Source organism: Panicum hallii, chromosome 1 (assembly GCF_002211085.1).
Source record: "Panicum hallii strain FIL2 chromosome 1, PHallii_v3.1, whole genome shotgun sequence".
Classification (NCBI taxonomy): domain Eukaryota; kingdom Viridiplantae; phylum Streptophyta; class Magnoliopsida; order Poales; family Poaceae; genus Panicum; species Panicum hallii.
Window position 1 is genome coordinate 723,047 of NC_038042.1, and position 23,539 is coordinate 746,585.

Consider the following 23,539-nt stretch of genomic DNA (forward strand, 5'->3'; position numbering starts at 1 on the left):
AGCGTACCAGAGGCTTTTAAATGGCTAGCTTTAACTCTCTGGCATGTATCACATTCGGATACATATTTGGCAATTTCTCTCTTCATTCTGGTCCACCAAAAATGTTGCCGAAGATCTTGATACATCTTGGTGCTACCAGGATGAATAGAGAATTTGGACAAATGTGCTTCGTCGAGGATTTGCTTACGAAGTTGATGATCCTTAGATACAACCATTCGATCGTTAAACCATAGGATTCCTTGATGATCAGTGTGAAAACACCGATATTTAACTTCTCCCTGGGATAGCTTGGATTTAATAATTTTGACACCCTCATCATGTAGCTGCGACATGACGATTTTATCCTGCAGAGTAGACTCAACGGAGATCAAGTTTAAACTTCCTTGGAGAATAATCTCAAGATTGAGTCTTCTCATTTGATGGCAAAGAGTGTCATTCAAGGTGGATATGGTTAAGCAATGACAATGTGATTTGCGGCTAAGTGCATCCGCAACCACGTTAGCTTTGCCCGGATGATAGTGTACCTCAAGGTCATAATCTTTGATTAACTCCAACCAACGCCTTTGCCTCATATTTAGATCAGCTTGAGTAAAAATATACTTGAGGCTCTTATGGTCTGTGTAAATGTTACACTTAGCACCCATAAGATGATGTCTCCAGATCTTGAGAGCGTGAATAACTGCTGCCAATTCAAGATCATGTGTTGGATAATTTTGCTCATGAGTCCGAAGTGCTCGGGATGCATAAGCAATAACCCGGTTGTTTTGCATAAGAACACAACCAAGGCCAATTCCAGAAGCATCACAGTAGACATCAAAAGGCTGAGTATTATCCGGCTGAGCTAGTACTGGAGCCGTCATCAACAGTTGTCTTAAGGTGTGAAATGCTTCCTCACACCTATCATCCCAGCGGAACTTAACTTCTTTCTTAAGTAGCTCAGTCATCGGTTTGGCTATCTTGGAGAAGTCTGGAATGAATCGGCGATAATATCCTGCCAATCTAAGGAAACTTCGTATTTGGTGGACTGAAGTGGGAGGCTTCCAATCCATAACCTCTTGGACTTTGGTTGGATCAACCGATATGCCTTGACTAGAAATAGTATGCCCCAAAAATTTCACACTATCCAGCCAGAATTCACATTTTGAAAATTTGGCATAAAGGCGATGATCCCGTAGTCGTTGAAGAACGACACGTAAATGATTAGCATGGTCTTCTTTGGTTTTGGAGTAGATCAAAATATCATCGATGAAGACCACAACAAATTTATCAAGCTCCGGCATAAATACAGAATTCATGAGATACATGAAATATGCCGGTGCATTGGTAAGTCCGAATGACATAACTAGATATTCATAAAGTCCATATCTGGTTGAGAAGGCCGTTTTTGGAATGTCACTAGGCCTGATCTTGATCTGATGATAACCAGAGCGTAAGTCAATCTTGGAAAAGACCTTTGCTCTAGCTAGTTGATCGAACAAGATATCAATGCGGGGAAGAGGATACTTATTTTTAATAGTAACCGCATTGAGTGGACGGTAATTGACACATAATCTCAGACTATCGTCTTTCTTCTTGACAAAGAGAGCAGAACAACCCCAAGGTGACGCACTTGGACGTATATACCCCTTATCAAGAAGATCTTGAAGCTGAATTTTCAGTTCTGCTAATTCATTTGGAGGCATGCGATACGGCCTCTTTGAAATAGGAGCAGTGCCCGGTTGAAGTTCAATGATGAACTCGATGTCTCTATCTGGGGGCATTCCAGGCAAATCATCTGGAAAGACATCGGGGTATTCACATACTATAGGAATATCCTTGACTTTGATATCTGTGATAGCATAAGTGCAGGGGTGCAGACACTCTGGCTGAGGCAGATAAAGGGTAGTAACCCCATAGTATGGTGAATCAACTTCAACAACTCGGGAAGCAATATCTAACCGGACTCGATGTTTAGTCATCCAGTCTGTCCCAAGTATAATATCAATACCCTCCAAACTTATTAAGACCAAATCAGTTTTGATTTCTATACTACCTAATTGAATTGGCACATATCTACTCACTTGGTTGGAGGTAACATTTCCTCCAGGGGTAGAGATCATATATGACCCCTGGATAGAACAAGATTCAAGTCCTAGTCGGGTACCACAGTTGTTACTAATAAAGCTATGTGTTGCTCCAGAATCAAATAAAGTAACAACTGGTTTATGGTAAATAGAAAATATACCCGACATGACGGGAGCTCCATCTGGAAGTTCTGCCAGAGTGGTGAAGTTAATCCGTCCTTGACGGACTTGCATCACCGGCTTCTTGCCCTTGTTCTGGTTCCCCTGAGTAGAGCTTTGCCCGGGATTAGGCTTCTTGGGCCGCGGACAATCTCGGATGAAATGGTCCGCACTTCCGCAATTGTAGCAGCGATAATTGCTGCCTTTCTGTGGCACTTGCGGAATATTTGGCCGTTGGCCAGATTGTTGTGCTTGTTGCGGGGGTACAGGAGGTCTGTACCTTCCTTGCTGCTGAGGCGGCCTAAAAACCAATCTTCCTGTTGGAGCATTGCACTGTGGTGCTCTGGGCGGCGTATTGGAAACAACCCGATACCTCGGTGGTTGAGCACTCGAGGGTCCAGCAGGGTTCTTCCGCTTCTTCTCGGCATAATGCGCCACAATGCAATCTTCTTGAGTTAAGGCCATGTTAACCAACTCACTGAAAGTATTTGCCCTTACAAGGTTCAGGTGTTCCTTGAGTTTGGTGTTAAGGCCTCGGCGAAAACGATCTTGTTTCTTGGCATCATTATCTGCATGATACCCTGCATACTGGCACAGATGATTGAAATTCTGTGCGTACTGCAGAACTGTATTGGCACCTTGAGTAAGAGCCAGGAACTCATTAAGTTTTCGCTCCAACAGTCCTGCAGGAATATAATGCGCTCGAAAGGCGACCCGAAATTCATCCCAGGTGATGACATGTCCTGCAGGTTGCATGGCAAGGAAATTGTTCCACCAGATTCGAGCGGCACCACGAAGTTGTTGAGCAGCAAAGGAAGCTTTGCTAGAATCCGCACATGGTATGGTCAGGAGAGCGAACTTCGATTCAATGATGTGGAGCCAGGCATCGGCATCCAATGGTTCCTCGGCCTTACTGAAGAAAGGCGGTTGGGTACTGAGGAAATCTTGGTAACTAGCCACAGGAGGATTGCGATCATCACGGCCTCCTCGGAATTGATGCTGCTGGTTTTGCTGGGCTTGTACCAGCAAATTAAGCAATTCCGTTTGCCGAGCCATGACTTCGGCAAGGTTGGGAGGAGGTGGTGGCGGTTGCTGAGAACCGCTGGCCTGATCAGCCCGGAAACCCTCCGGGGTTCCTCGTGTAGCACCGACCATCTGAAATAAAGGAGATGTCCATTATTAACCATATATCCTTACTCCCGATTTCAGAAGACATAAACAATGCATATATTCCGCACAATCATCTCATCTCAGAATTAAAGATAACGAACAAGATGATAAAACCGGAAATTATATTACATTGCTGACTCAGATAGTTCCCACTTCGCATGTCGAAAGTTCACTACATAGGCCATCTATGTTACATCAAATGGCGCGAGGTTTGACTACTTAAACTATTACATTCCTTTAGATTACATCTCGAAAGTCGACGATTTACTAAAAATCGTCGAAATTTCCTACAGAAGACTAACTACCAGATAGAGAGTGACGGGGACTAAGAACAGGATCCCCATGCTCAGAATCAATCTCTGAAATACCCTCGATTTCCTCTGGGTCTTCTTCTTCTTCTTCAGGTACTATGGGTATAGCGGGAAGTATCAGTTGCTGCTGCAATTCCTCAATGTGAGCTTGGGCATCATCAGCCACAAGTATCAGATCATGAATTTGTGCCTGTAGAAACTCAATAACAGTGTCACGCTGAGTGATAATATGATCACTCTCATTGATCTGATCTTCACGATGGAGGATTGTCTCATCTCTTGCTGCAATAATTTCATCCTTCTGAGTCACCAAAGCTTGTAATTCTTCTATTTGGGTTACTTGATGGTCAGCGTTCCGATAGTGGCTTTGAGCCACACCAGTTATCTGACTCACCCCATGACGCAGTAGCATTTGATAATGATATTGCACATCCATGAACCTGGTAACCATACGGACGGTTTCTTCAGCCAGATCTCCTAGCAGATGACCATGATGGTCTGTCCGAAAATCCCAGTCCGAATTACCCGGTTCTATGGTAGGAAATAACCCAATAGGATATGCAGCAACTTCAATCGGATGTTGATTGCAGAAGAGTTTGATACCTTCTAAAGCAGCAGTTTCAAGAGTATCCACTAGACGATATCCAACCACTTCCACTTCTATGGGAGGCCATAAGGAGCGGAAAGGGTGTTGAGGAATTATCATCTTAACCCTGCAGCGGGGAACTCCTTCTTCACGATACTCTACCCCATCATACAGAGGAGGCTCTGTATAATGAAACATACTCAAGGATTCCCACAAAAGATGAGGAAATCCCTCCCAATGTAAACCATTGGTGTGAAAGTGCCCCTCCTGATCCCAAAAGGTATTAGCAGGAGCAGCCATCTGCGACAACAATGCAAATGGTAAGATATTTTTACCCTGTTGAGAAAATTTACAAGGTAAAATTGGATTAAGATAGCTGATTCTGATAACAGCAAAGGCTGGAAATCAGATGGATGCCTAAGATACCCAACTAAGATTCTTACTTACCCAAACTAAGAAAAACCAACATGTTGCCCATTTTCTTTAGGAAGCATTAAACAAGCATTCAATTTAGTTGATTAATGGATTATGCATGCACGTACTAACCGATCTCACAAACAAAAATTAACTGCCAAGTAATCTTGGTCTTACGTGGTTAGTTATGGTGGCATAACATAAATACGTCTCTCACTATTAACTAGTCGATAAACCCTATCCGTCCTAGTTTCAGAATCGTGGTTAGTGTACCTGCAGAAAACCACAATGCATATATATATATATCCAATGAACCTTTCATGCCAGCATGTCATGAAAGCGTCCCCATTCATTACTGCTCACTATAGAAACAGCATCTGTACAATTACCGCCGTACAGACAACGTTTAACATACGTTATTTGAATAACGTATTCACGGGGGTACCGCAAAATGCGGGGGTATGAACAGCGATCGCCATACCCTGCGCCGAACCATATACTCCCAATGTAGTCAACCGAGGTTGGTACATTGGCAGCATCTCAAGTAGGCCACTGCTTGAGAAACAGCGTTCGGTTCGCATCACCGACGAGAAGGCCAAGCTCCCTCAGTTGGCTGAGGATCCTTACCTCCTTACCTCACGATCGAAGATGTCGTTACAGAAAGTAAGGTTGGGTTGTGCATAAATTTAAGTTTCAATAGAAAAGTAATGCTGGAAGTCAGAGTCATATATATATATATATATATATATATTACAGCCACCTCTAATTCCCTTAATAGCATTACCCTAGGGCTTACGTACTATATATAATCCTTAACGAATCAACATAGTTTACAAATACTTGATTAATCAAATTTTATACTAAAAATTACTTTTTAAGGCTAATTATATCTCCAGAGTACTCTTGTTAGCTCTGATACCAGCTGTGGCAGAACCAACCTGAATTATACCGACTCAAGTACGCGAGTCCTCACCCAAGGGCTACCTCGTACTTCAAATGGTATAAAACCATTGGTCTGTCGGGTAACGTCCCGATAAACCACCGAACTCAGGATCCAACAAGGTACCTCACACGAAGGTGAGTCTAGAGATACAATGCCAAAATATCTTACACCACAGGCAGTTACATTACAACAGTGTACAAAACATCATTAGCTCCCACAGAGGAGAGATTATTACAAGACAGGTTTTTGTTTTTAGTCAAAGCAGCGGAATTTTGAAAAGCGTAGCCATTATACACGTCGTCTTTACAGATATTATGCTAGCCCTGGCATAATATCACTCGGCGGAATCAGTGTTGGCTGGGGACGGATCCCATTCCACAGACCAACCATCAGGCAAAGGGTAGGGCCACGGAGTAATGAAAGCTGGCTCATCAGGGAGATTACCTGGATTGAATCAGCAAAAGCAAGGCTGAGTATAATAATACTCAGCAAGACTTACCCGGAATTGGGTATACCTTAGCCCATAACTAGACTCATGATGGCTTTTAGCTTTGGGTAGGGTTTCAGCTGAAAAGCAACAAAGAGTAGATCCTTAATTTCAGCTTTTAACTTTCAGATTCTAGTTGATTAACCATTCTAGGTAAGCACCTATAACTAGTCAAACAGGGTAGAATCTTTATTCAAACATCATCTTAGATAATCACATAATTACTCTTATTACTCTATGTGGTAAAGGGGATAAGCAGTCTCATACATCGTGAGAGGCGGACGATTCTGAATCGAGATTCAACCCTTGCAAGGTAAACCTAACTCACACGCTTGGAACACCACAGGGTCGTTCCGAAGCAACCGTTTGCCTTTCATTCCGACTCGTGGATCAGTGCCACCACAAGCGACTGCAGGTCATACGCACTACCAAAGTGCAGGACGTACGTCTGTAGCGCGACTACAAAACCCGTACTCCTGGTTGCCCAGCAACACGTAAGCCTACACGTTGAACAAAGTAACCAAAAGAAGCAAATACATGTGGTGGGGGGTATGTCCACTCCTCGGGCCGATCGGTTACTAGGCTTACCGCTTACCATATTTCACGGCATGTGGCTAGTACTTTCAAACGCTTAACCACCGCTACCACACACTGCGACCTTATCAAATTTATCAACACAGACGGGTATCATCTTGACCATGATACTTCATAAATTCCCGTCCGGTATCCTTATAGTGATAACAGGAATGTAAACATTTCAATTCCTATATCGCGCGAGTGACAGGAAATCACTCGACTTCTACCGGTCCTATAAGCAGAGCAGCTATTCGGACTCAATTCTAGTGTTCAATACATTGGTTCCTGGAATAATGCAACTATGGTTTCCAAACAACTCCTAAGAACCTAATGCATAAAGATATACATAAATAGTATAAGTTGCAGTGTAATAAAATAGGGTTATGTCCGGGGCTTGCCTTCGCTGGTAGGGTTGGGGTTAGTCAAACTATTTTCTTCCGAACCTTGGTTCGGGGTTTCGGAGAAATCCGCGACGAGAGTTCCGGGGTCTTCAGAATATCCTTCTTCTTGTTCCGGAATCAGCTGATGATCCCCGTCAGCGAGAGTGGTCGAGTCTATATGAGATGCAAAGTTATACGTTATGGAATGCATATGTATATTTTTATATTAATTCACAATAAAGTTGCAATCCAACTTAAGAAAAATTACATTACGACGACAATCTAACTACCCTGTACTGGGCAGTCATTTATCGAGTACTAATTAAACTAACTAGTCTCGTTGGGCCACCGGGGTGGGTTACCCTAAACATCCAATTTAATTATGTTAGGTAGTGTATCTAATTACCTTAAGCAACACTTCGCACACTTAGCAATTCCCATTTAAACATTGTAATTAACTTTAGGTTATTATTTAATTATGGTTAACCTTGATTTAATCTTAGGCAAATTATAATTTAGTAAAATTAAATTTATACTTATAAAAATTACCCTAAGTGGGTTTAATTGAAATAACATTACTCTAGATATTTTATACCATAAATAGCAACTTACTTAATTTTAAACATGATCAAGATTTGAAATTTTAAGGTGTAATCACAACTAGAGTTTTACACTACGATTAGGGTTCAAAATTTAAGAACATCATAAACTACTCAAGCCTAACATTCCAGAAAAGTTTCATAAATTTTCATGCATTCTAATTATTATTTATGATTTATCTTAAGAGCTAAGTTTGAAATTTATAACTCAAGTTATATTAGGTTTCTATTTCTCAAATGTCTATGTTATATCACACTCATAAAGACTAAACTATAGGAAAAATTTCATCCCTAAATATGCATAGATACTTCTGAAACTAATTTGCCAAGCTTTTACTAACTTATAACAAAAGTAACCAAATACCCTAGCTAGAGGACTGATCTAGGCCTCAAAAATTTACACAGAGCTATTTACATTACCTACAACACATGCTCCAAAAATTAACAGCAACAAGGCTATGAATCACAAGATTTAATTAAAGCATCCTTTTACTAGTATTTAAAATACAGAACAAACTATGCACTTTCATGGTATGGTTATAAAATAAAAGTTGCAGAGTTCATCACAAGGTTTCTAACCCAACCAATTTCGTATTTTTTGGATTTTTCTACTATTTTCTATGCATTTTCAAAGTTCACAGCAGAGAACTCAAATAAGGTTTACAAAACAGCCCCTAGAATTAGCACAAAACCCCCTGAAACTTCACTGTCTTCTCCAATGGAATCCCTGGCCGTGGTCAAAGGGGGACGGCGGTATTTGACCGGCCAAATCCATGATGCTCGGGTCGCAATAGTGGGGGAAAAGAGGGGGAATAGCTAGAGGAGATCGAGGGCTACCCGCGAAGGTGCTCGGTTGGATCCCTACGGTGGCGTATGGGTCTACCCGCGTGGAGCAGGCGGCCGGCGACGGGGAGGACCTGGACGGCGGCACACCGGCAGGCTGGGCGACGAGGAGTTGAGCACAACATAGGAGTTGAGCACTCGGTTTGGAGCTCGCCACGGCGGCAGCTCGGTGGCGGCCGCACGGCGACGACGTGCGCGTGGCAAGCGCGGAAGAGGCCAGGGGAAAAAGAGGAGCCGAGGTGGGAGAGGTAGAGGGCGACGCGTGGGAGGGGAATGCAGTAGGAGGTGGCGCGCGGGGAGCTGCGCCGGTGGTGAGCGGCGGCGGCAGGAGCAGAGCAGGGGCGAAGCGGCGCAGACAGAGGAAGAAGAAGCAGCAGGTGTCAGCAGGACTGATTTGCAAATTTAGAGATTTCCAGGGACTCCTCTGTAAAGAAAAAATTCCCGTTGATACAAAAGCCTAGTTAGAAAAGTGTCTAAAGCAAAGTTGTAGAGAATTTCAAACCCTACAAGAATGCTTTAAGGTTCAATTTCAAAATCTCAAAGAATATAGTTTTATTTTAAACTTTAGAGCACAATTCAAATTATAAACTTTGTCTTGTAATTCAAACAAAATGCTTTAATGTTTAGGGTCTTTTTTGCAAGTTTTCCTGCAGTAATCATGACTAGGTCTTTTTACAATTTAACCCTTAGGTAAAACTAAGTTTTACCATTATCTCTCACCTATTTTATAAGTAAGTCCTTATATCTTTGCATTAATCACATAAAGGTCCTTAATTTCATATAAAGTCTATTCCCCTTAGGTTTATTTAACTTTTGCTCTTTTCTTTTCTTAGCCATCTGAAATTTGACATCTTAGAACATTTTCACACATTTGCACATGAGAATTTATAAAACTTATAATTTACAAATATACCCTTATTGCTTTGTACAACTTATATACACTATAACATGCTTACATATAATACACCCAAGCTTAGTATCTAGTTGTCTAACTACCTGGATATCACATATTCGAAGAGTAAGCAAGACAGATTCAAGACTAATGTGACTCTCAGCCTGATTCTTCGATTCAACCTAAGGCTCGGGGGCTACTCCATATGGAGTGCAATTTTTCAATCGCATCCTATACAAAAGAAGACTTAAAACTATTCAGGGCATGAGCACCTCATAGCCTCGATGCAACCAAGGAAGTACTCGAAGGAGACCTTTAAGCCGGAGTTTCAGAAGAAGCCGAAGACTACTTCAGAAGTACTCGAAATGCCTACAGTACTTGGCTATGAAGAGCTCGGGGGCTTGTCAGGGATAGATCCTCTAGGTACCGCAAGGAAGCTACCCGTCAGGAAAAAGAAGTCTGATTCCTACTAGGATTCCACTGTAATCCTATTAGGGCTCATACCTTGTAATTCTACTAGAACTCCTACATTATAATCCTACTAGGAACCCCGTCCCCTGGAATATATAAAGGAGGGCAGGGATACCTAAATATGCAGAGAGAGAACCAGCAGAGAACCAACAGAGAGCAGCCAACAGGCTACTCAACACCCAAGCGCAGGGCGCAATATACAACACCCCAAAACAGGACGTAGGGTATTACGCTACTCTAGCGGCCCGAACCTGTCTAAATTTGTGTCTTGTATCCTTGCGTTCACTTTCAAGTTCTAGATCCGATGATCCCTCACCAAATAATCACTTACCTTACGGTATCCCTAGGTAGGCCGATGGTAAAAACACCGACACCCGACCCAAGTGACTTTTTTAGATTTATCTTGGATAGAGATTTGTTAACCATTATTTCAAGAATTTTATTTTGAAATAAGGGGTTTATTCAAATTATTACCCAGACGACTTATTTAGTCATTTGCTTAGGGCACAAAAATTTATTTGACAGGTAATTTTGGGTGTTTTTTGGCGATGTTATTTGTTTAACCATTTTTTCAGGGAATTCATCCTGAAAAAAGAGATTTTCAAATTTACTACACCAATTTGCCCATATTCACCATCAAATCTTTACCGTCATATATTGCATGCCACGATTCTTTGGATCCTTTATTCCAAAACTTGGGGATTTGGATTCAAGGCTCGGTGGCTGCGGGACACGTGTCATCAGCGACTTATTTTTTAAATCTGCTGGAAGATAAGGACCGAAGACTCAAGATTAAATTGACCCTCAGCCTGATTTTACGAGTCAACCTAAGGCTCGGAGGCTACTCCATATGGAGTGCGAGTTTAATCGCACCCCATGTAAAGAAGAATGGATAACTACTCGGGGCATGAGCACCTCACAGCCTCGACGCAGCCAAGAAAGTACTCGGAGGACACCTTCAAGGTAAAGCTCGGGAGAACTCGAAGATGCCTTTAGAAGTACTCGGACGCCAGCAGTACTCGGCTACGAAGAGCTCGGAGGCTTGTCAGACCCGGGTACACGGGACTGTACACGTGGCATACTTCTCCTAGGATACGGGATGGGATATGACCCATGTCCTACATCTGATGTATCTACTCGTAGTGCAGTAAGACTACTCGTACAGTAGTGAAACTAGTAGGACACAGTAGGAAACTACCCGAGAAGTACTCGGGTAGGACTCCTGGGCTTGTACCCGACTAGGACTTCCATATAAATATGTCCCCCTAGACTATATAAGGGCGGGCAGGGACCTTCTCGGGGTCACCATCAAACGCAATACAAACCACACAGGACATAGCGTATTACGCTCTCGGCGGCCCGAACCTGTCTAAACCTTCTGTTTCTTTGCACCTTCGAGTTCCTGATCTCGGCGACACTCTACCTACAAACTCACCACCTCGGGGGTATCCGACGGTGGGCGTGGTGCTAAAACACCGACACCAGCCCGCCCCTACAAATGATTTGCAAATTTATTCCAAAAATTCATTTAATTCAAAAAATAGCAAAACATATAAAAAAAGGTGAAATTTGTACCATAAGCCTATTGTGATCTATAGAACTAGAAAAAATATTAAAAGCATATTTCAATGTATATGGTGATTATTAGCGTAGAAACCACAAAGTGAGCCTTGAGTCGTATGAGATAGTAGTGTGAGTGAGTTATACAGTATGGTTTCACACTCTTAACCATTATGTACGCTGAAATATGGTTTTGATATTTTTTTAATTTCTACATATCACAATAGGCTTATGTTAAAAATTTTACTTTTTTAATGTGTTTTGCTATATGTTTTCATTTAAACAGAACTTAGAATAATAAACAAATTATTTATAGGGGCGGGTGGTGGCGTCAACCGCCCCTGGAAGTCCATTTGTAGGGGAGGGTGGGGGCGTTACCCGCCCCAAAAAATGGAATTTGCAAGGGCCCTGGAAATGGAGGCAGAGACGGTGTCCTGTCCAGTAGGTGGTGGCGATCCACGTGCTGGGCAAAGCTGCAAGGCCATTGGCGGGAGCAAATCAGGCGAGGATCGCTGGGCCCACCCTGCCGTGCCCGCCGCTCCATCTCCTCCCCGCCTTTCTCTGTTCCTTATCTCTTCCATCGCCCCCATCTTCACCCCGCCTCTCTCTCTCTCTCTCTCTTCCTTATCTCTACCGCCTCCTGCGTGCTCTGTCGTTCCCTGTTGCTTCTCCACCTGCCCCTACCTGCTGTGCGCATCGGCCCGCCTGGCCGCCGTTAGGTCCCGTGCCTTGCTCACGCCTGCTCCACCGCCCCTGCTTGCCGAGCGCGCCGTGGCGCAGGCCACGCTCGTCGCGCGCTGCACCGCGCCACCGCCGACGAGGTCGCCGCGCTCCGAGCCCGCCTCGCCACCGTCCAGGGATCGCTCCGGGACATGGAGGTGCGGGCGGCTCAGGAGGCGCGCGCTAGGGGTGAGGCCAACGCACGGCTTGAGGAGGCCGCTGCGGAGAGGGTGCGGTCTCTAATGCTTCTCTAGGAGAAGGTTGGAGAAGGCGCGGGGGAGCGGCGGTGGCTGGAGCGGGGCCTCGGCGGCAGCGGCGCGGCGCACGGTGGCGTGTCGCGGCGCGGTGCGAGGCACGGTGCGCCGGTGCGGGGAGCAGCAGCGGTCGTCACGGGCCGCGACGGCGGCGGCACGGCGGCACATGCGCTGGTGCGGGGAGCAGCGACGGCTCGGAGTAGCTGGTGCCGGTGATTTTTTTGTTTTTTTATTCGATCTGTAGGTGCGGGTCGCGGCATGATCCGCCCTTGAAAAACCATTTCTAGGGGCTGGTTATTCCCTAACCCGCTCCTAGAAATCCATTTCTAGGGGCGGGTGAGGGCATGACCCGCTCCTAGAAATGGGTTTTTATGGGCGAGTGCCCACCGAGATCCGCCCTCGAGCTGTCGGTGTTTTACCGGCTGCGCACCGAGGGGTATACCCGAGGTGGTAAGTTTAGGTGAGGAGACGCCGAGATCAGGAACTCGAAGGTGCAAGGAACACAATATTTAGACAGGTTCGGGCCGCGAGGTGTGTAATACCCTACGTCCTGTATAGTGGTTTGTATTGCCTTGGGTATTGATGTTGTTTCTCTGCCTATCTAGGTATCCCTGCCCTCCTTTATATATCCCAGGGGATGGAGCTCCTAGTAGGATTACAAGGTAGGAGTCCTAGCAGGATTACAAGGTATGAGTCCTAATAGGATTATAGTGGAATCCTAGTAGGATTCAGACTTTTTTTTCCTCACGGGTAGCTTCCTTGCGGTACGTAGGGGATCTATCCCTGATAAGCTCCTGAGCTCTTCATAGCCGAGTACTACAGGCATTTCGAGTACTTCTGAAGTAGTCTTCGGCTTCTTCTGAAACTCTGTCTTGAAGGTCTTCTTCGAGTACTTCCTTGGTTGCATCGAGGCTATGAGGTGCTCATGCCCTGAATAGCTTCAAGTCTTCTTTTGAATGGGGTGCAATAGAAAATCGCACTCCATATGGAGTAGCTCCCGAGCCTTAGGTTGAATCGAAGAATCAAGCTGAGGGTCAAATTAGCCTTAAATCTTCTTTTCTTATCTTTCGAGTACATTTGAAAAATAAGTAGTCGATGACACGTATCCTGCAGCCCCCGAGCCTTGAATCCAAAACCCTTAGGTTCGAAAAAAGGATCCAAGAATCGTGGCATTAGTGTTACTCTAAAATTCTGAGAAAAACTCTTCGCCTTCTGCACAATGAAATTGAGCCTCCCGCTAGTTTATTTAACCGCGCGGTGACTTAGGGTTTCTTCTGCACTCTACCTTCATATGAGTCATCTTCGAGTAGTTTTGCAGCATCCAGCCCCCGAGCTTACGAGCCAGGAGAGTCGAAGGAGCCATGTCGAGTAGTGTGCATCGCCCTGCCCCCGGCCTGGGAACTAGCGGAACTGTGATGGCACGGCGTGCTGCCTAGAGGGTTTTTGCCAAAGCTTGATCTGAAAAAAGACAATGCATACATTATGAAGCATAATGCGAAGATACCAAGTAGTACTCGGTAGTAATGTGAAGATACCAAAATTTATTCGGTGTAGAAATTGCTGTGTCGAGCTCTTTTTTAGGCTATTTAAATCTCCCGAGTAGTCCACCCTTTACGTTCACCCGGTCCCAGTTTAGCCTTCGCCCATAGCATGTACAAGTTGCTTAGATCTCTAGCCTTCGCTCATACACGACGGGTCGCTTAGGTCATGATTGGAGACTCGAAGTTTCACGGATTAAGGCATTTGCTACTCGAGTAGATTAGCGACCGTTAAGAGGAGACAACGAGTAAAAAGTAGTCATCATGCGACAAAGAGGATGCGCAGTGCGCAAAAGGTAGTCGACGAAGTGTAGCTCTGGAGGGTTTCAATGCCCATCGAGAGTCGTACACGGGTAAATAGTCGGCGAAGTGTAGCTCTGGAGGGTTTCAATGCCCATCGAGAGACGTACACAGATGAGTAGTCGGCGAACTGTAGCTCTGGAGGGTTTTATGCCCATCGAGAGATGTACACAGATAAGAAGTCGATCATGCTATAGCCCCCGAGGGTTTCATGCCCGTCGAGAGGCATACCCAAAAAGGTAGCTGATCTACTGAAGAACAAGTCAGAAAAGGTATAAGTCACTTAGCTTGATTCGTGGACGAATCTCGACGAAGCCGTGGAGCTCGTTGATGGAGCTGCGACAGTTTGTTGATGAAGCTCGACTAGTCGGAGTCGATTCTGACTAGTTTTCAAGTCGAGATGAGTAGTTGATGTAGTCGTTGCTGTGAGGCTCGCCCTCGACTAGTTTCTAGTCGAGACGAGTAGTCGAAGTAGACATCGGCGGCCCGCCGATCGTCCTCGCGAAGTCGAAGTGATCGCTGGCGGGCCGCCGAGCCTTCTCGCGAAGTCGAAGTAGTCGAACTTGTCGCTGCTGCGCGCGGACATTGCGGCACAAGCCGAAGTTGTACCAGGTCATCGAGGTCGGCGGCCGCGGTGCATCGACGTTGCAGCGCGAGGTGAAGTCGAGCTGAGTAGTCGAGGTCGATGTAGCCGTTCGCTGAAGGATCCGATCTCGAACTCGATGAATCGATCCGCCGATGCATATGTACGAAGTAGCAATCCACCACCTTGAGTGGATTGATATTGATGAAGAGGTCCTTCAAATTCGCCCAATGATCGCGACGATCGCCCCTACCTGGCGTGCCAGCTGTCGGCAAGGCAACCCGCAGCCCCCCGACGTGCGGTGGCTTCGGGTTTTCCGATTTGGAGTAAGTAGTCCAAGTCATTTTCCAATGCCGAGAGGGACTCGGAATTGTTGGCCCCCTGAAGTTCAGTGGCCGAATTGCGTAGACCGAATCGTGATCGGCTACGCAAGTCCTCAGATTGGAACGAGTCCAACTTGAGCAAGGTTGTTGCAGCGCTGGATGGAGTCGCGCCGAAAGCAGACTCCTCCTCGGTCCTCGTAGCGGATCCATGGATTGACAAGTCGTCGAGATCATCAACGAACTTGTCGAGGTCGCTATGAAAACTCACCGCGGGAGTTTTCGGCTTCATGTTGACGAGGAATCGACGAAAACTGCCCGCGCCATCTACGACGCAGACCCACGAGCCAAAAACAAACGTCGTGCCCTGAGAGGGTACTAACCTGGTGAACTGGAAAGATGCCATCGAGTTCGCCGGTGGATCTTCGATGCACACCCCTACCTGGCGCACCGGTTGTCGGTATTTTGCCGGCTGCCCACCGAGGAGTATACCCGAGGTGGTAAGTTTAGGTGAGGAGACGCTGAGATCAGGAACTCGAAGGTGCAAGGAACACAAGATTTAAACAGGTTCGGGCCGCGATGTGCGTAATACCCTATGTCCTGTATGGTGGTTTGTATTGCCTTGGGTGTTGATGTTGTTTCTCCGCCTATCTAGGTATCCCTGCCCTCCTTTATATATCCCAGGGGACGGGGTTCCTAGTAGGATTACAAGGTAGGAGTCCTAGTAGGATTACATGGTATGAGTCCCAATAGGATTACAGTGGAATCCTAGCAGGAATCAGACTTCTTTTTCCTCACGAGTAGCTTCCTTGCGGTACCTGGAGATCTATCCTTGACAATGACCCACCCCTAGAAATGAGTTTTTAAGGGCGTCCACGTTACCCGCCCCTACAAATAGCATTTGTAGCGGTGAAAACTAGGGGCGGGTATCGCGCCCGCCCTTAAAAGTATGTTTTTATCCGCCTCTAAAAACTGTTTTCGTAGCAGTGGTGTAACTTGATGTTCCAATAGACCGACAATCCTCATGTTCAACATCTAGAAGTTTCCTAAGATTCAACTAGTGATTAAGGCAAGGTTGAGTTCTTTAGGCTACTTTGGGAGTGGGAAAAGAGGCAGCACATTGGGGATTAGGGTTAATTAGGAAACTTTTGTATAAGCAGGTGAGACCATCGATCAGCATATCTTTGACACTCGCTCTCATGTTCAATATATATTGTAGCAACACTAGTTCATGCATGCACCTAGATCATGCTTGTTTTGACTTGCCTAATCTGACCAATGCAACATATCTCGGCTGATTCAAAGTTGACATTGTGGATTGGATCATCAGGCAATAATTAAGCTCCAATCCAATTGCACAATTCATACAGCAGCTAATAAGCTTATGGCTATGGATTAATCAGCGCCAAGAAGTACCTGAGCTGTACGTGTTTATCTAGGTTGTTTATCTACACTCTTAATAAAATACGTGCTCAGTATCTTAGCACTGTCCTCCCGGTTTCTTTAAAACGCATCGTGCTGCTTCATCTCGACTTTGGGCTACCCCCAATCGTTGCTATATCAAACTCTTGTTTAATGGTAGCCGACAGTTGTCTGGTCATGTTTCAGAACTGTTCCAATAAAACCAATATAAGTAGCGTGGACACTTGCCACTTACAATGTTCGTCGTAAGATCAACCGACAGGAATGCTCAGTCGGATTTTGGATGAGGTTGTGTATGTGTACAGATAAGGACACAAGGTGGGACACAAGGTGTCCCATATTCAACTTGCATTTTCTAACAACAATTAAGGAGGTGTTTGGTTACAGGGACTAGTCCTATCACATCGAATATTCGATTAAAGATTAGAAATATTAAATATAGTTTAATTAAAAAACCAATTGCACAGATGGAGGCTAATTTGCGAGACGAATCTTTTAAGTCTAATTAGTTCATAATTTGACAATGTTGTGCTACAGTAAATATATGTTAATGATGGATTAATTAGATTTAATAGATTTGTAATTAGTTTATATTTAATACTCCTATTTAGTAACAAATATTCGATGTGACAGGAACTAAAGTTTAATCCGTGAAACCAAAAGATCCCCCGAGACTTTTGTGCAAGGACATGGCAAGGAATGTTCCGTGCATGTACGTGTGTATGGACGACGCACTGAAGATGGACTATGGTTGCTACGAATCCGAAACTAAAGATTCTAACCTTTAGTCTCGGAAAAAAATCTGTGGTCCGCGAGACTTGAACCTGAGACCTCTCGCATAGCGAATTAGAATTTCTTTATTTTAAACTAATCTGTGGATGACTCTTAAGTCTTGGTTGGGGCTCCAACAGGAAAATTCCCTCCTGGATCCAACATCGGATGGGATAAATATCAAAGATAGAATACCCGTTCTGTAGTAGTGGATATTTTTTTTGGTTTTCAGGAACATCTGTGTTGTTCTTTTCGAACAGATTAATGTGAAGGCTTTTGGGAAAAGGTCTCGTAGTAGTACAATAAAATGTGTGTATTTGATTTGAGACAACGGGTTACAAGTACACAAGAAACTTCTCACTTAACTGCAGTACGTAGTAGAATCATGCTTATGTCTTTTGCATGTATGATGGCTGCGTATCTATTTCGTTATACGTGCTCGGGCGTGTTGTTTCGTGGCGTATTGGAGGCGGCCTGGATGACATTGCGCTTGCCGCGCTCGGAGCGGCTGTTCTCGGCGAACTTGAGGCTGGCGCTGTGGAGGCCCTTGCTCCTCCTCGCTCCACTCCGATCCACAGTAGTGCTCCTCCATGGCGCCGGAGCTGGGAGGGAAGAACATGGATCCCCACTGCGGGAAGTGCACGAACACCACGGGCAGCATGCACGCCATGATCATGATGCCCATGTACTCCAGCCCCGTGCCCGTGGAGTACTTGGACGAGGTGAAGAAGAGCAGCTGCGTCAGACCCGCGCCGAAGTTGCCGCCGGCGCCGGTCATGCCGGAGATAATGCCGAGGGAGCGGCGCGAGACGAAGGGGATCACGGAGAAGATGGCGCCGCAGGCTGCCTGCGCGCAGAAGGACAAGAGGACCATGGCGACGACAGAGACAGGGAGGGTGCTGGCGCGGCCGAGCCAGAGGCAGAAGGCACCGCCCGCGGTCTGGAGGATCCAGATGTTCCAAAGGCGAGCATGCATGCCCCAGTAGCGCGCTCCGATGTCGGAGAGGATGCCGCCCATGGGCCGTGCCACGATGTTGGCCATGCCGAAGCAGGCGGCGATGGTGCCGGCGACGCGGAGGTCTAGGTCGAAGCGGTCGTACATGTACTCGGCGATGACGTTGTCGGTGGTGAGCTCGACGCCCATGCAGTAGCCGTAGAGGAGGACGAAGATCCATGTCCGGTAGTTGGTGATGGCGTACCACATCACCTTGGAGAACTTGTCCTTGTTGACGTCGCCCTTCTTCTGGAGGCTCCTGAGGTTACCATCGGGGAGGTCCTGCCCCATGGTGAGCACCAGGATTCCCATCAGGATGTGCAGCGACCCCGGCACGAAGTAGGCGAGACGCCACGCCGTGAAGGGCGTGGCGCCGCACTTGCGGATGACGTCGTAGACGAGCGGCATGATGAGCTGCGTGGCGCCGCCGCCCATGTTCCCCCAGCCGGCGGCGAGCCCGTTGACGGTGCCGATGATCTTGCTGTTGAACATGGTGCTCATCCAGTACTGGCACGACACGAACGTCGCCAGCGAGAAGCCGATCAGGAACCTGACGACGATGTAGCCTGCGGCGTTGTCGATGATGGACATGCAGAACACGGTGGGCGCGGCGAGCATGATGAGGAAGGCGCAGCCGTAGCGCGGGCCGAGGAGGTCACAGACGGCGCCCATCGCGAGACGGGAGAAGATGGAGCCGGACACGGAGGCGACGCCGGCGTTGCCGATGTCGGCCTTGGTGAGGTTGAGGTTGTCGCGGATGATGGGGACCAGCGGCGCGGCGGCGAAGGTGGAGACGAAGCAGGTGAAGAAGGAGATCCACGAGAGGTGGAAGGTCCGCATGTGCGGGTTGGCGAAGGAGAAGAGCCGGATGGTCTTGGCCTTGTGCTCAGAGTCCACCGGCAGGTCGAACTTGCTCGCCGCCGTGGCATCCTCCGTCGAGAAGGCGAACGTCGGCTCGCGCCCCGTCATACCGTGCAGAGAGCTCCCAGGCGCCCCGACATGCCGTTTGGTACGGAATCCGTAGCGGGGCCCATGATCAGCACAAGTTATGCTTGAGTATCTTGAACAAATGCGTCACAAGAAAATTGAAAGGTGAACTGAATCAATAGTAAATTGTTTAATTTTTAATTTGTATCATGCATCTTCGCAATGGATAGAGGAAGAAATGGAGGCTTTAACAGTAAGCTAGGTGGAATGACATTGCATTATTATATCATAATATCGAAAGCATAAGACAGAATACATGTGTATAAACAACTCTTACAATGCAACACAATTAAGAGGCAATTCTTTTGTGCCATTACTCAGCTCAACTCGCGGGAGGGATAAGAGAGGAAGGGCAAGGGTATTAAAGTCATTTAAGAAACAAAAAGAACATGTAACTTGACGGTAGTGGCACTATGGTCCAAAACAATTTCACTCAATAATATGAAAGGTGCCACAAGTATTTCGGTGGCATATACGAAATTTGGATCTTTTATAATAATGGTGTGAGCGTATATATAATTGCCTCCACAATTAATTGATGCATGCTTATGTCTATGAGAGTGGATCCAAAATGTGAGCATGTTTTCTAATTTGGATATCGAGTCCAAATTGTATCTCCATGATGATACAACTTTCTCTACTCTCTTCTTTAACTATATGTGCCATGTCACCAGAATATCCTATATATGTGCCACAATGTACATATTATGATGCAATAGGATATATTATCCTTACAAAAGACAACTTAGCTAAAAACAAATTTAGAAGAGAAAATCATCTGTTATGTACTATTGACAAAACAACTCGGAACCTTCCCTTTGGTTGTAATCTTGCTAAGCTCATTTCGAAAATGGTGTAGAATTAACTCTTTTGGTTTAGAATCCTCTTTTAGTGTGTCAAATTGTAGGAATCATGGCTAGCAGCAATAGGGAAAGAAACTTAGAGAATAAATTTTTTTATTTGGATGGGTGCAATATGTTGTGTATTATGGATCAGTTCAAATAGTGTGGTTTTTCCCAAGGAAAAAAACACATCCCTATGCAGGTTCTTTTCAAGGCTCATTGGATTGACTATTGAATGTTGCTACAAAAGGAAGTACTATAAACATATATATTTGCCAAGAATAGACCGAGATCTAACATTAGATTAGGTGTTAAGCTATGAACATTTTCAAATCGTTAAAAAATTATATCTATTTCTCAGAGGTTAAGATGGCTACGTGTTTGTGGGTTTGCAGCCGCTCAAGCGGTGTTGCTCAACCACCGGAGCACCGGATCTGAGCCAAGAAAGATAAGAGTGGACCGCTGCGATGCGGCCACCCTCAAAATCAGATTTCCGATTTAAGCATTGGATGCCTCTTCTTCCAACAAATCCACTATTATTTCAGGCACGTATTAATAGAGGAGGAGGAGTAATTGTGGTTTTGTTGGAAGAAGAAAATAATAAGTCCGCCATTATTTTTGGAGGAGCAGGAGAAGGCTGAAGCTACTGTACAGCTTGTAGCTACAGCCCTCCATTGTTATGCATTAATCCCTTATCCCGTTGCTCTCATATGCGACGTACTTGCTTGTACGTTTGGAGTAGGAACATAAGTACAAGCACAAATAGCACGTACACTATGCCAAATTTAGGCCTTAAACGTGCTCCGGCGTGTTGTATGGCGGCGTGGTGGCGGTAGTGGCCTCGACGACGTTGCGCCTTCCGCGCTCGGAGCGGCTGTTCTCGGCGAACTTGAGGCTGGCGTTGTGGAGACCCTTGCTCTTCTCCTCCTCGTTCCACTCGGAGCTGTAGTAGTGCTCCTCGGCGGCGCCGGCGTTGGCCGGGAAGAGCATGGAACCCCACTGCGGGAAGTGCACCAGCACCACGGGCAGAGTGCACGCCATGATCATGATGCCCATGTACTCCAGCCCCGTGCCTGTGGAGTACTTGGACGAGGTGAAGAAGAGCAGCTGCGTCAGCCCCGCGCCGAAGTTGCCGCCGGCGCCGGTCATGCCGGAGATGATGCCGAGGGAGCGGCGGGAGACGAACGGGGTGACACCGAAGATGGCGCCGCAGGCCGCCTGGGCGCAGAAGGAGAAGAGCACCATGGCGGTGATGGAGGCGGGGAGCGTGCTGGCGCGGCCGAGCCAGAGGCAGAAGGCGCCGCCGGCGGTCTGGAGGATCCAGATGTTCCAGAGGCGCGCGCGCATGCCCCAGTATCGAGCGCCGATGTCGGAGAGGATCCCGCCCAGGGGCCTCGCCACGATGTTGGCCATGCCGAAGCAGGCGGCGATGATGCCGGAGACGCGGAGGTCCAGGTTGAAGTGGTCGTAGTAGTACTCGGCGATGACGTTGTCGGTGGTGAGCTCGACGCCCATGCAGTAGCCGTAGAGGAGGACGAAGATCCAGGTGCGGTAGTTGGTGACGGCGTACCACATCACCTTGGAGAACTTGTCCTTGTTGACGTCGCCCTTCTTCTGGAGGCTCCTGAGGTTACCATCGGGGAGGTCCTGCCCCATGGTGAGCACCAGGATTCCCATCAGGATGTGCAGCGACCCCGGCACGAAGTAGGCGAGACGCCACGCCGTGAAGGGCGTGGCGCCGCACTTGCGGATGACGTCGTAGACGAGCGGCATGATGAGCTGCGTGGCGCCGCCGCCCATGTTCCCCCAGCCGGCGGCGAGCCCGTTGACGGTGCCGATGATCTTGCTGTTGAACATGGTGCTCATCCAGTACTGGCACGACACGAACGTCGCCAGCGAGAAGCCGATCAGGAACCTGACGACGATGTAGCCTGCGGCGTTGTCGATGATGGACATGCAGAACACGGTGGGCGCGGCGAGCATGATGAGGAAGGCGCAGCCGTAGCGCGGGCCGAGGAGGTCACAGACGGCGCCCATCGCGAGACGGGAGAAGATGGAGCCGGACACGGAGGCGACGCCGGCGTTGCCGATGTCGGCCTTGGTGAGGTTGAGGTTGTCGCGGATGATGGGGACCAGCGGCGCGGCGGCGAAGGTGGAGACGAAGCAGGTGAAGAAGGAGATCCACGAGAGGTGGAAGGTCCGCATGTGCGGGTTGGCGAAGGAGAAGAGCCGGATGGTCTTGGCCTTGTGCTCGGAGTCCACCGGCAGGTCGAACTTCGCTGCCGCGTCGTCGGGTGCCTCCGTGGAGAAGGCGAACGCCGGCTCGCGCCCCGTGACGCCGTGCAGCGAGCTCCCCGGCGCGCCGAGCTCCATGTCCGCCATGGCCTATCTCCTCTCGGATCGTGTAGTAAGCAAGTACACTACTACTGGGCGCAGCTTAATGGCTAAGTGGCTAACCGCTCGGAGTCTTCAGATGCTGGTGCTTTGTTTGAGCTTGGGATCCATCACCCATGGGGTCCCGTATATATAGCGACCATGGGGAGTTGACATTAGGGCATCGGTTCTCCAATTGGAAGAGGGTTGTGGAGTTTTCTTTTGGAATTAACAAGGTCGATTATTAGGTGTGATGGAATCAAAGCGGGTTAATTATTAGTCGAGATGGGGAAGAAGTCAGCAGCTCATCTGCAAAAAGAACGAGCAAAAAAGAAAGAAGGATTCCTCGCCGCCGCATCACTGGAACTGGAGTGGCCTTTATCCCATTGAAGCAGCCAAGGATCAGTATCTGCGGGACCCACAGGGTGCGTGTCCAGAATCGAGCAGCAAGACGCCCTGCCCTGGTCGGCACCAGCAGAAACTGAAGTAAAATAAAAGGCATACCTGATCCCATTCACATCCTTCGTTTCATCTGCACGAACAGCTGTGCAGCAATTGCAGATTAGGATCAGATAAAAATAATTTTCTTTTTAAGGTTAATTTTTAGTCCGGATCACATCAGATGTTTGGATGTCAAATAGAGGGATTAAACTTAAGCTACCTGTAATACTAATTGCATAAGCGGGTGCTAATTCAGTCTATTAAAGTCTAATTAATCCATTATTAGCACATGTTTAATGTAGCACAACATGATCAAACCATGGACTAATTAGACTTAATGGATTTATATCGAGAATTAGCCTTTAGTTTTATCATTATACTATATTTAATACTTCTAATTATGTCCAAATGTCCGATGTGATGGAGCTAAAGTTTAATTCGGGAACCAAACAGACCCTTAGTCTCAAGTAAATGTGCTCTTTTTGTTACTTGGAGAATACAGTACAATAGTACGTATGAATTAAGTGTTTTTACTGGGCC

At 46.8% G+C, this 23,539-nt stretch overlaps 1 protein-coding gene and 1 pseudogene across 1 annotated transcript; both read right to left on the bottom strand.

Annotated features, from left to right (window-relative positions):
• Nucleotides 1-17,791: 17,791 nt before the first annotated feature.
• Nucleotides 17,792-20,186, bottom strand: LOC112883491 (annotated as a pseudogene).
• A 589-nt stretch (nt 20,187-20,775) lies between these two features.
• Nucleotides 20,776-22,638, bottom strand: LOC112878773 (high-affinity nitrate transporter 2.1-like). The gene has a single exon (XM_025942992.1). The coding sequence runs from the start codon at nt 22,565-22,567 to the stop codon at nt 20,978-20,980; it is 1,590 nt and encodes a 529-aa protein (XP_025798777.1). The 5' UTR covers nt 22,568-22,638; the 3' UTR covers nt 20,776-20,977.
• Nucleotides 22,639-23,539: the final 901 nt, after the last annotated feature.